We start from the raw sequence: 13,991 nt of genomic DNA on the forward strand, positions 1-13,991 counted from the left end.
AGATTAGGAAATGAGACACTTAAAGTAGTAAAGGAGTTTTGCTATTTGGGGAGCAAAATAACTGATGATGGCCGAAGCAGAGAGAATATAAAATGTAGACTGGCAATGGCAAGGAAAGCGTTTCTGAAGAAGAGAAATTTGTTAACATCGAGTATAGATTTAAGTGTTAGAAAGTCGTTTCTGAAAGTATTTGTATGGAGTGTAGCCATGTATGGAAGTGAAACATGGACGATAAATAGTTTGGACAAGAAGAGAATAGAAGCTTTTGAAATGTGGTGCTACAGAAGAATGCTGAAGATTAGATGGGTAGATCACATAACTAATGAGGAGGTATTGAATAGGCTTAGGGAGAAGAGGAAATTGTGGCACAACTCGACTAGAAGAAGGGATCGGTTGGTAGGACATGTTCTGAAGCATAAAGGGATCACCAATTTAGTATTGGATGGCAGCGTGGAGGGTAAAAATCATAGAGGGAGACCAAGAGATGAATATACTAAGCAGATTCAGAAGGATGTAGGATGCAGTAGTTACTGGGAGATGAAGAAGCTTGCACAGGATAGAGTAGCATGGAGAGCTGCATTAAACCAGTCTCAGGACTGAAGACAACAACAATATGTATATATTAAAAACTCTTGTTTCATATGTGCATTTCTTGTGCACTTGACACGTTCCACATCATAACGGCTACCGTACCGTGCGATTGATCAATTGAACAAGCAACCAAATAACTAACAAACTAACTATCTCTGTGTTGTAACAGTCTTCCTAGTCTCACCAACTTAGGTGCCACGGTCTGAACGATCGTCCATCATTATTCCATCCTCTACCAGATTTCCACCACCATGAAACTGACTGACCTGTGTGACACTGTTCTCATGATTACACTCGTTACGAAATTCGGTGTTTTGATGTGTCTGACGGTAATGACCTACATAACAGCATCCAAAAGGCGTCTTTGTGGTATTTATGTTGTAAACTCCAGTGGGAGAAAGCCATTACAGATGTAATTTGTTTTCGTTGCAGCTCGTATCTATTCGAAGAAGAAATTATAGTTCTCCTACCCACGTTTTGTGGCGATAAACATGACATACTTACGGTGAAAAATAAGATAAAGATTTAGTATTAGCATCAGTAAAGTACTCAAATAGAGGTCTTTGCAGCATGTCAGTGCAACACAAGCTTCTCGGATTTCTTCAAGCGTCAGTCTGTAGTGTGAGATGGTAGGAGGGAGTAAGCCTTCGGAAACGTCGCGGTCGCACTGCAGATTGACACTACAAGAAGTCCGAGAACGTTTTATTGCATCAGACAGTGCTGGCAAAAAATGTTGTATCATACACACGGTTTGCGTTGTGTGCACGTTTTGACAGAAGAACATCTTTCTGTTTATCCCTTCTGCTACAGACAGCGCCTCATTATCGATAGCGACGTTGTTTACTTGTTCCCATAGCGGGCAGCGAGAGACTGCAGTGTGCCGGAGACACAACCCCTCCGCTAGTCACGCCAAGTGGCCTCCAGAGTGGGATAGAGCTGCCTGCACAGCGACAGCAAGCCATTGTTGTATTCAGTAACCAGGTTAACAATATACAGGCCGGCAGTGCTCTTGTTAATGACTTACACTGTACACTTGACAATGTTTGGCGTCTGACCTGGCTGGATTTTTCATAACAGTAAGACAGACTTGGGCTTTATTCATTGGCTTGCAGTACCTCACAGTGTTCATTCTTTGCGTTACCATAGTGTCTTATTTATGTCAGATAAAAGGGTATCTCTGGCTGCATAACATTGTGCAATACTATGTGAAAGAGCCAGCCATTGTGGCAGAGCGGTTCTAGGCGCTTCAGTCCGGAACCACGCGGCTGCTACGGTCGCAGGTTCGAATCCTACCTCGAATATGGTTGTGTGTGATGTCCTTAGGTTAGTTAGGTTTAAGTAGTTCTAAGTTCTAGGGGACTGATGACCTCAGATGTTAAGTCCCATAGTGCTCAGAGCCATTTGAACCATTTTTGAACCATGTGAAGGCTACTGTCTGCAGAGACGTACAATATGGCGTCTGAATCATGTGGAGTTTCCAGAGTGCCATGTGGATGATGCAGCCAGGCGTCACGACGTCATCCAAGTCAGAAACTGCTATCTCCAGCCAGCCATCAGCTGTCCAGCCAGCCGGCAGTGGTCCAGCCAGCGTGCATCGGTCCAGCCAGCCAGCAGCGGTCCAGCCAGCCAGCAGCGGTCCAGCCAGCCGGCAGCGGTCCAGCCAGCCAGCAGCAGTCCAGCCAGCTGGCAACGGTCCAGTCAGCCAGCAGCGGTCCAGCCAGCCTGCAGCAGTCCAACCAGCCAGCAATGGTCCAGCCAGCTGGCAGCAGTCCAGCCAGCTGGCAGCAGTCCAGCCAGCCAGCAGCGGTCCAGCCAGCAAGCAGCGGTCCCGCCAGCCATCAGCTGTCCAGCCAGCCGGCAGTGGTCCAGCCAGCATGCAGCGGTCCAGCCAGCCAGCAGTGGTCCAGCCAGCCAGCAGTGGTCCAGCCAGCCGGCAGTGGTCCAGCCAGCCAGCAGCAGTCCAGCCAGCCAGCAGCGGTCCAGCCAGCAAGCAGCGGTCCAGCCAGCCAGCAGCGGTCCATCCAGCCAGCAGCGGTTCAGCCAGCCATCAGCTGTCCAGCCAGCTGGCAGTGGTCCAGCCAGTGTGCAGTGGGCCAGCCAGCCAGCAGTGGTCCAGCCAGCCAGCAGCAGTCCAACCAGCCGGCAGCGGTCCAGCCAGCCAGCAGCAGTCCAGCCAGCTGGCAGCGGTCCAGTCAGCCAGCAGCGGTCCAGCCAGCCTGCAGCAGTCTAACCAGCCAGCAATGGTCCAGCCAGCTGGCAGCAGTCCAGCCAGCTGGCAGCAGTCCAGCCAGCCAGCAGCGGTCCAGCCAGCAAGCAGCGGTCCAGCCAGCCATCAGCTGTCGAGCCAGCCGGCAGTGGTCCAGCCAGCATGCAGCGGTCCAGCCAGCCAGCAGTGGTCCAGCCAGCCAGCAGCGGTCCAGCCAGCCAGCAGCGGTCTATCCAGCCAGCAGCGGTTCAGCCAGCCATCAGCTGTCCAGCCAGCTGGCAGTGGTCCAGCCAGTGTGCAGTGGGCCAGCCAGCCAGCAGTGGTCCAGCCAGCCAGCAGCAGTCCAACCAGCCGGCAGCAGTCCAGCCAGCCAGCAGCGGTCCAGTCAGCCAGCAGCGGTCCAGCCAGCCAGCAACGGTACAGCCAGCAGTGGTCCAGCCAGCAGCAGCAGCAGCAGCAGCAACGGCGGTCCAGTCCGCAGCAGCAGCAGCTGCAGCATTCCTGCCAGCCAGCGTTCCTGCCAGCGTTTCTGCCAGTGTTCCTGCCCACGTTCCAGCCAGCCAGCCAGCATTCCTGCCAGCGTTCCTGCCTGCGGTCGCCACCCGCCAGCACCAGCGGACCGGGCCTTTGGCCCCAGTTGGCATTCCAGTGGTCCTCATCCGTCTTCGTCTGTCTTCGTCCATCCCCTGTTTTCTTCTGTACTTTTCGTCCTGTCCTGCCTTTGTTCCTCCTTGTCGTCATGTCAACTCCCACCACCGCTACCACTGCCACCACCACCACAATAGTATATACTTCTCCCTCCACCGCCACCACTACCATTAGCCCAGTCGCCCCCCCCCCTCATTCCATCCCTCCACTTCTCACTCTCCCTTCGCCCTCGCTCTTTGTCGCCCCCTCCTCAGCTTCTTCCTCCCGCACCTCCACCTCTGATCCATTCCCTCCCCTCCCTCAGCCTGTTACTGCAGCTACCGCTGGGGTGGTGACCCAGAGGGGCCACGGCCCATGCCCCGCTCTCGCCCTCGCCTTCACCATCGCCGTCATCTACATCATCGCCATCCCCATCTCCGGCGCCGGCTTCAGCGTCCACGCCAGGAGCTACCACTTCCCGCCACCTCCCTGTGTCGCCCACCGACCCTCACCGCCGTAATAACTCGGCTTAGACCGACCAACATGGAGGAGGAGGTGTTGGTGGAACTCAAGGCACACCCCTCACTGGAAATATCGACAGTCTGCCGCATCTTTCCGCCTTAATGCGGGTGTTCTCGGAGCATGCCCCTCCTGAAGGAGGGTGCCCTCCTATTCCACGTCCCCCCCCACCACTCAGGACATCATCAGGTTCCTCACTATCGTCCTCCAAAATGTCCACCCTTTCCAGCGCCCCCACACCCTGCAGCAGATATCCCTCACCGTCTGTTCCATCTTTCACCTCAATATGTATGCCACCTACTCCCATAATCATGCCCATTTCACCTTCTCCCGTCTTGACACCCTCGATTAATTCCCTGTCATGGCGTGACAGCACCATATCTTGTTCACCACCGCCAGGTCCCTGTTCGGCTCCAACCCTCTCCTTCCTGACCCCACAGAACACCTGATCCTTAGTCTCTTCTTCTCTGGGCTTACCATCACCTGCGCCACCATCTATGTCCGCCCCAACGCCCCTATTTCTTTTGACTTCCTCTCCCACATTTACCGTACCTTCTCCTCCTACGTGATCGTCGCCAACATCCATAGTCGTTCCGTCGCCCAGTTACGGCGTTGGCATCGGTTCCTCTCCCCCCTCCAAGGCGACCTCGTCCCCATTCCCCAGCCAACCCACCCTGAATCCAACTCCACTCCCGATGTCATCCTCTCCTTCCCCAACCTCCATGGCCGCATAGCGGTGGATGTCCTGGACCCCATTGGTGCTGACCATCTCCCTGTCCTCCTCACCGTTTCAGACGGTCGTCACCGCCCTCCCGATCCTTGCACTGACCCTCCCCTCAAATACATCCATGATTATTCCCGTGCTGACTGGAATGCCTACCATGATACCCTCTCTACCCAGGTCGATAGCCACCCCATCACCTACCACAACCCTGATGATATTACCTGTGCCGCCTCCTTTCTCCAGCAGACCTTGTCTGAGGCTGTGGAGGCCCACATCCCTTCTGTCGCCATCCACCCCCAACATCCTACTTTACCCCCACAGGCTGTCGTCCTTCTTAATGAATCCCGCCATCTCTACCGCGCCTTCCTTCACACGCATGACCGGGACACACTACGATGCCACTGGCAACTACAATAACACATCAGAAACATGCTCGCGACTAAGAAACGCCGGGACTGGCGACAGACATGCACCCGTCTTAATGCTACACTTCCTATCAACTCGTCCATGTACTCGACAGCCTTCGGCCGCCTTACCGGATCTAAGCCCCCTCCCTACTACCCTCTCCTTAATGATGATCAACCCTTCCCTGACAACCTTAGTAAGGCCAATCACTTTGCCTCCTACCTTTCTGATGTCTTTACCATCCCCGACGATCCCCAGTTCGATTACTCCCTCTTCCCGGATGTCTGCGATCGAACTGACACTTCTGTCCCTCCCCTCGCCTCTGGTTTCCAATACTTGGACAATATTGTACACACTGAACTCAATGCCGCCATCACTACTCAGGATCTCACCACTACACTCCGCACGAAACGCAACACCGCTCCTACTTACGATCGTGTCACCGATCGCCACCTCCGTGAAGCTCTTGCGTCCTTCCTCTCCAGTCTGGCCAGGCTCTATAATGTGGTCCTGTCCACCGGCTACTACCCCGACCTGTGGAAAACCTCCTACATCCTGATGTTCCTCAAACCCGACAAACTGGCGTCCGCTGTCTCCTTCTACTGTCCCATCAGCCTTACCTCGGTCTTCAGCAAGGTCCTGGAATCCATCCTTACCCAACGCATCCCCCAGCATCTCCACCAGCACTGCCTCCTTCGCGTTACCCAGTGTGGCTTTCGGCCGCCCTTCTCTACTGATGACATTCTCCTTCACCTCACTGATCTCCTCTCTGAACAACTTAATTCCTGTCGCTCCACTGTCTTCCTCTCCCTTGACCTCGAATGAGCCTATGACTGTGTGTGGCATTCAGGTCTCCTCTTCAAGCTCCAAACCTTCGCCCTTCCTATTAACTACGTCTGTCTGATCGGGTCCTTTTTTTCCCAATGTCCTTCCTACGTCACCATCCATAACACGGATTCCTAAACCTTCTTTCCCTCCGCCGGTGTGCCCCAAGGTTCCGTCCTTTCCCCTCTTCTGTACCTTTTGTATACGGCGGATATGCCACCACCTTCACCCCCCATCCACCTTCTCCAGTACGCCGATGACACCGCCTTCCTTGCCATCGCCCCAACCCTTCAGCACTCCCAACACCTTCTCCAGTCCCATCTTGACCAATTCACCACTTGGTGCAACCAGTGGTTGCTTAAGGTCAATCCTTCCAAAACCCAGGCGATCATCATAGGCAAAACCACTCCTTCCTTCCGTCTCTTCGATTTCTATGTCACCGTCTGTGGCCGTCCTATCGCCCTCACCCCCACCCTTAAGTACCTTGGCGTCACCCTTGATCGTCGCCTCTCCTGGACCCCTCACCTCCGGACAATCCAAGCCAAGGCACTCTCCCAGCTCCGTATCCTCAAGCTCCTTTCTGGCCGCACATGGTGTCTGGACCCCTCCACCATCCTCCATACCTATAAATCCCTCATCCGCCCTATCCTTTGCTATGCCCACCCTGCCTGGATCTCCACTCCCCCTACCTTTTACAAATCCCTTCAGATCCTAGAACGCCATGCTCTCCCGCCCCCATCTGCTGCCGTGCCTGTATTTCCACGTCCCACCTGTTCTCCACTCTCCATACCCTCTCCCAAAGTGGCTTCCGCCAGCTCCCCCTCCCTGATGATGCCATCTACCTCTCCTTTGATACTCCCTCCCTCTTCCTGTGTTTGTTCCTATGGGCACCCTCTCTCCCTTCTCTCCCCTTTCCCTCCCTCCTCCCTTTTCCCCCCTCCCCTGGGCTTCCCCTACCCCCATACCTTCATTCCTCCCCCCATCTCCTCTGCCCTTGGCATCTATGCTCTCCCCTCTCCCTCCCCCACCACCTTCTTCCCCTCTTGGCAGGTCCCCAGGCTCGCACACGTAAAGTGGACATTCGCGCGCTGGAGATCATCGCCATCAGTTTCTCGTGTGTGTGCCGTCGTATTCGTGTTCAGTGTTTTTCGCAGTCACGCGCCTTCGTTCACCTGTACCGTCTAGTCATCAGTGTTTGTGCGCAGTGCCGAAAGTTTCTCGTGTTTTTTCGTCGAGTGTGAACGGCTTCGCGTTTTTAAATTTTTGTCTCTACTGTTTTTAACCACCAATCTGTTACCTTTTTCTCTACATTGTCTCCTTTATTGAAATGTTTGTGGCTGAAGAGCGGAGTAGACTTATCCGCTGCCAGCCCACCTTTGTAGAGGTGCAAAATAACAATAAAGAAGAAAAAGAGAGAGAATCAGATGCGCCAGCAGTCGCAGCATGTTGACGTTACCTGAAAAGGCGCTTTTAGTGAAGCTGTATTATCAGAATGGGGAATGTGCTAGTTCAGCGTTACAATCCTATCGCCAGAGGAAGGGGATTCGAACGGGTAAAGGTCCGTTGACAAACGCAGCTGTGGTGAGAATGATTTCGAAGTCGAAGCCACGAATTGTTTAGACGATAGACCCCGTAGTGGCCGACCGAGCACAAGGCGTAATGCTGCTGAGACAGTTCAGGAAGAAATGGAGACTGTAGCGGGTTCGTCTACTCACGGGGAAGTCAGCGCTCGTGCAGCCGCACGTCGCACCGGCATTCCATACACTACTGTTTGGTTGGCACTGAGGCGTACCCTCCGATGCTATCCGTACAAAATCCATCGGCATCATGAACTGTAACCTGGCGATTTAGTGAAGTGGAGGGAATTTGCAGTGTGGGCGTTTCAAAAGATTGCAGAAGATGACGATTGGTTGAGTAACGTGTTGTGGACAGACGAAGCTCATTTCACGCTCCGAGGGTCTGTCAACGCCCACAACTGCAGAATTTGGGCTACCGAAAATCCTAGAACTGTCGTGGAAACTCCACTGCACGACGAGAAAGCCATGGTATGGGTTGGATTTGCCACATCTACCGTTATCGGGCCTTTTTTCTTCGAGGAAAAGCGTGATTTTGGTTTTGTAACTACTACCGTGACGGGTGAGAGGTACGCCGATATGTTACAGAATCGCATCATCCCCAGCCCGGCTGATAAACACCTGCTGGAACGTACGATGTTTATGCAGGATGGCGCTCCACCCCATATTGCTAGACGCGTGAAAGATCTCTTGCGCGCGTTGTTTGGTGATGATCGTGTGCTCAGCCGTCACTTTCGTCATGCTTGGCCTCCCAGATCCCCAGACCTCAGTCCGTGCGATTATTGGCTTTGGGGTTACCTGAAGTCGCAAGTGTATCGTGATCGACCGACATCTCTAGGGATGCTGAAAGACAACATCCGACGACAATGCCTCACCATATTTCCGGACATGCTTTACAGTGCTGTTCACAACATTATTCCTCGACTACAGCTATTGTTGAGGAATGATGGTGGACATATTGAGCATTTCCTGTAAAGAACATCATCTTTGCTTTGTCTTACTTTGTTATGCTAATTATTGCTATTCTGATCAGATGAAGCGCCATCTATCGGACAGTTTTTGAACATTTGTATTTTTTTGGTTCTAATAAAACCCCATGTCATTCCAAGCATGTGTGTCAATTTGTACCTCTCTATCTACATTATTCCGTGATTTATTCAGTTTTCAAATTTATACTGACTTTTTGATCACCCGGTATATAGCAACACGAAATTCACGTGGCTGCGATTGTCTGAAACAAGTGACACAGACCTTCCCTTGTTTCGTGAGGCCCAAAGGTTGTGTTGGTAGCGGCTGTCTTAGAGAGGGGTCCACAGTAAACGAACGTATCGATAGCGGCTCTCGTCAGTTGTTACAAATATCATTAAAAACAACATAGTCGTTGGCTGATCAATTGGGCGGTAACATAAAATTTGTCAAAAGTAATTAAAGTGCAAAATGTACTTAAACTGTAATCTGCCCATAACTGCAGACTGGGAGCGATATCTACTGTTGTGCAGCATATTAAGTGTACAGTGTACTGTGATGTGAATAACCAACGGAATCATTAAACGGCACCCCTTAAAAAAAGTCAAAATGTGTGTTCTTTACTGCAGTTCAATTAGTTAAGTTTTCTCCAATTACAGCACTGTGTCCGTCACTTAGGTACGAGGCCACAACCAGCACTTCCACTGCAGTGAACGAACATCTGTGGAGACGACGGGTTAGTGGAATTAAGAAAAACCGCGAGATGTGACAGATTTGTACATCTCTAACGACAACCTGGCGTGTACGGTCGCTCTACCACCAATGAAGGCCAGGACACGTTTTGCCAATGCAAGGAGAGTGTTGTAACAGACAGCCAGTAGTTTGTTGTACGCTGAATTCTCAGTCTCTACCAAATATACATCTTGGGTTTTTGTTCAGACAAAAGGAATGAAAACACCGTTACGACACTTTTGAAGGTAATCGTTCCTATAGCCACGCGTATAATGGAGGTAGCAAAAAACCTGCGTTCTCAGGTCAGTTGAGTTTAGCGAGTCGTCATTCGTGAATGGGAGATAGCGGCTTGTGTACACTGTTCAATCGGTCGCCATGTATAGAAGGGCATTGCAAGCCCATTTCATGTGCACACTGCCACTTTATAGCAAGAAGGGTTGTCGGTACTGGACGGCGAGCTGCCGTTTTGTTGTAGGACAAAGTAAATTTACATGAAGAACAACGAGAACCAAACTATAAACGTTAACTCTTTGTTAAACACTGCATTCAGTCGGGAGAATCAATCATGTGGACAATTTGTTCCTTTCACGAAAGATTGCGAATTCCAGATGTGTGCGAAGCCTTTTTGGACGATTTAACACAGACTCAGTGATTGCAGGCTCTCTTCGACACAGCTGAAACTTCCCCATTAATTACAGGGCCAACGTGATCATCAAATGATTCAGAAAAAACTCATTCGTTCATTCACTCCAGAACAGAAAAGTCACAAACCTTATTTATGAAGGAAATTGTGTATTCAATCCATCTCCATTACATGTCCAGATCTCCGGTAATTCCACGTCTTAATTATTTTCCGTTTACAGTCTCTTTCTCTTCAAACAAACCGCTAGGGGCACAAATGTTAATTGGCTCGCGTTAGCGAGAAGAAAAGCAAAATATGAATCTCTCAGAGACACGTCAATCCCTCAACAGATACTCCAGAAGCTGTCCTAGTTACCACTCTAACAACCATGGAGAATGCATATATGCATCTCTGTTATTTCAAAGAATAAACGCACTAGAAAATACTTTGGCGTCGTCGAGCTGTCGCCGCATATGTTACGAGAAAATCAGATCAGATACTTTTCCAAAGTGAATGAATGTGGATGGTTTGATTGACAAATATTAATTGGTGCGTGGTAGAGGGTATTTTCTGTGGGGACATTACATCTTCCAGACCCTCGAGAGAGTGATAATCGGAAAATTGAACTGAATGTTGTGGTTGAGCATCATGTAAGAAAGTAGTCAGCCACGAGGAATCACGTAATAAGAACACATAGATAGGGTCAACACGAAAAAGCTTATCGCCTTAGCAAGGATGGAATTGTATCGCCGACTGCTCACCGTAAAAATAGCGTATTTGTATCTTAATGGCGGCCGAAGTTGCCACGAGCATTCTAACATGAACCATCTCGACTAACGCTGGTTGAATCTACACATGGTTGCTCCCCAAGTGAAGGAAGCCAACACAGCTACGATAAAACGACTGCGACCCCCACGCTACTACTAATAACGAAGTGAAGCCGACCAAAAACTACAGCGAAATGGAGTTGGGAGAATGTCTGTCCGTAGTTTTGTAGCCTTAGATGCAGCACAGGAGTGTGCACCTTCGGATTAAAATATTACCCTATAGCCAACTTGACTTTGGATGGTAATTCAAACGGTTCCTACTGCTTTCTGCCCGAAGAGCAGTTCGTCCTCCTGGAGCTCAGGCTGATTTCCCTGTGGGGGCGGCAGATCTCCGAATGTGGGCAGGACTAGCGCTCTAATGCACTGGCGTGAATGCGACTGTAATCTGAGAGACTTCTAAAGATTTTTGCCATCTTGTGAGTTTTCAGAATTAGTTGTTTGGTGAACATTAATATTGCTTTGTGCCCACTAAACGATGGTTCACTACTCAGGCAAGCCACCAGTAGCCTCAGTTGGCTGGAGAAATTGATTTTAATGCAATACTTGCCCGACTAATTTCATCAACTTTTTAATTAAGTGATTTATAGGTCTCGTACCATTATCTACAACCTTAAAAATAAAATCCACGATTGGAAATATGATTTTATTTTAATTCAACTCTCTTTCTTTGTAAGGGGACTAGGCTCCTGCTGGAGCTTCCCCACATGCATTTTACATCTGAGGGAAATCTCCAGGTTACAACTTGCTGACATCCTGTTGATTGAGTATGCTTGGGACCAGCTGAAACTTACACTGAATCGTTTTGGGAACCCTTCTCAGACACCAAATGACCTCATGTTGGATGTCATTCAATAGTGCGATATGCTAGATCAGGAACGTCTAGACCACCTCTCATTAATGAAGAGCAGCCCATGGTTTGATTGGGATATTCCTTCTGTGATGTGAAACTGTGATATCTCTTCCCTGATCCTCTCCAAGGAGTTGGGAAGGAGCAGGTGGTCTGGTTCTCAAGATGGCTATAAGAAACCCATTTTAGAATTAAATATCCTATATAATTTCAAACAGCTTTTTGCGCATTTATACTAATTAAATCATTTTCTATTTTATCTCTACTTTCCTACATATTTTTATTTAGTTCGTTTTTCAATTAACCTTTAAATGCTGGACTGATGCTTGTGCGATTCTGCTTCTTAAACAGAACATCGGAAACATCATAATCAGCCTTCCATTTACACAAAAATACGTGTGCTTTGGTAATCTTTGTAGGCATCACAGTGAATTATTAATAAAGCCGATGATGAGTAAATCACATGACGTATAATAGTAAGAAAAAGTAAGTCGTGCTGAGTTTTCCCCTCATACAAAGACCTACAGTAATAATGGAAAGTGACGGGATAAATATCAGATTCCGATAGACATCCATCTGAGTGCTAACCGCAGAAAAGGTCAGCATAATTGATCTATGGAGTCTTGTAGCGACAGTTCTCTTTGCGTACCAACAGGTACTAATATATAAACGACCTGAGGAGAGTATTTTTAATATTATATGACGAGTTGGGTCACGAGTGACTGGTCTTATGAAATGGGTAATGATGAGACAGTTCGATGTGGGCGGAGTTGAAAAAACTGTAGAATGAAATTAGTGCAGCAAATCACTTATGGATCCAGATCTGAATAACAATAACAGGTCAGCTATCATACAATGGAGAAGCTTACAGCCAATGATAGAAAATTGTTACGGATGTTGTGTATTTAAATTGCATTCCTTTTTTACACATAGCAATTTCACTGTTCGTAAATGAAAGGCCATCGGCAAAAAAATGCACTAACCCTTCCCTGAAACTTGTAGCCAATATTTTATAATTAAGATAATAAACTCATTGGAAATGTTATCCATATGCCTCCTCCACTGTAACTGCTCTCGATGTGTATTTATTCCTTATTTAGGCGTACATACACTGTTCGCTTAGTTCTTCATCCAATCACAAACAGTCTATACACAAGTATGTAGGCGCTACCTTAATAAGAGTCTGGACGTGATACACTCCTCAGACTGCGAGGGGAACGTCATTCCTGTAGTTTGTGGCAATATTTTTTCGTGTTTTGCATGTACTCAATGTTATTTGGCCTCACCAGTTACCCCAAATTGATGCTTACACCTTTGTTAATTACATGCCTTTATACTGTCTACTGTATTGTTGTTGTCGTTGTGCTCTTTAGCCTAAAGTGTAGTTTGATATCTAGTAAAGTAGAAACGCACCAAGGATCTGCAGAGAGCTAATTCCAGTGTTCGATTGGGCACAAATCATTCATAGATTCGTAGCTGTTTCTAGCGACTCAATTAGCGATATACCCCAGCGACTGTCATGCTATCTGCATTCTAACAACTGATTTGTAGGGATGAGTTGCTCGACATTTCCATCGATACCGACTCTGAGCTTTGCTGAGATTATTCAAAGAGCCGAAACAAGTTCAGAATGTATGGTACAATTTTTCTGTTTCTACTGAAGAATCGTATCCGTTATAATTGCAGTGTATATAGTCGCTTATGTGTGTTTAATGAACAGGTATTTAATGTCAGCTATGTTCCAGACAGATACTAGTCCAGCAACAGCTGAAACTCTATATATGCTTTGCAATGATGGAATGTGACAGTTGTTTCTTGCAGTGCCCTCAAACTTCATACTATTGCAAAAAGTTTTAAGAAGCATGTGCAGCGTTTCATAGTAATATTACGAAGGATTTTTCGACTGTTGCTGTTACGAAATATACAGACCAATGATTCGTGAAATTAACCAGAACTCTAAATGTTAGCACCACTCTTTTAGAACAATAAGGTAAAATTTTCACTCCCTGGTGAATTGTGCAATGGTATGAAACTTGCTGACAGGTTAATACTGTGTACTAGACCAGGATTGAAATCAAGAACTTAATCTTCCGTTGTCAAGTCACTCGCACAATTAATAGACGAGCAGGAGTTCGCAGCTTTCAGTCAGACAACGAGGAGTGCCAGAATAGTTCAATTAGCAGAACGACACATGAAAGAGGCACGCATGTGTATCCTGGCTGGACGATTTGAGATAACAATTGCATGATTGTAACAAGAGTTATTAAATGTGTCCTCTGGTGTTCTAGAACACCGATTTGGGTATGATATGTATATATAGCTAAGTAACGTTACAGTTAGGGTTTAACTACTATCATGAAAGTTTCTGGCTGACGTTCAAATACGTCATTACGTGTGTCAAGATATAATTTATATTTTTTCATATAATTATGCAATAAATAACTTTTACAGTCTTACAGAAGTAATTTCTTCTTGTAATAGCCATTATCCCTGGAGAAGACTTAAAACAGTTACGTAAAGCTTGTT

General features: G+C 48.1%; 1 protein-coding gene across 1 annotated transcript; it reads left to right on the forward strand.

Annotated features, from left to right (window-relative positions):
• The first annotated feature begins 2,057 nt into the window (after positions 1-2,057).
• Positions 2,058-13,270, forward strand: LOC124788604 (spidroin-2-like). Its single transcript, XM_047255874.1, has 2 exons — positions 2,058-3,322; positions 13,186-13,270. Exons 1-2 carry the CDS (start codon positions 2,058-2,060, stop codon positions 13,268-13,270), a joined length of 1,350 nt encoding a protein of 449 aa, XP_047111830.1.
• The last annotated feature ends 721 nt before the right edge of the window (positions 13,271-13,991 follow it).

This window comes from Schistocerca piceifrons, chromosome 3 (assembly GCF_021461385.2).
Source record: "Schistocerca piceifrons isolate TAMUIC-IGC-003096 chromosome 3, iqSchPice1.1, whole genome shotgun sequence".
Taxonomy (NCBI): domain Eukaryota; kingdom Metazoa; phylum Arthropoda; class Insecta; order Orthoptera; family Acrididae; genus Schistocerca; species Schistocerca piceifrons.

Coding starts and splice junctions, on each gene's coding strand:
- LOC124788604 (XM_047255874.1), top strand. CDS start 2,058: ATGTGGAGTTTCCAGAGTGCCATGTGGATGATGCAGCCAGGCGTCACG. Junction 3,323..13,185: donor CAGCCAGCGTTCCTGCCAGC/GTTTCTGCCAGT, acceptor TTTAATGAACAG/GTATTTAATGTCAGCTATGT.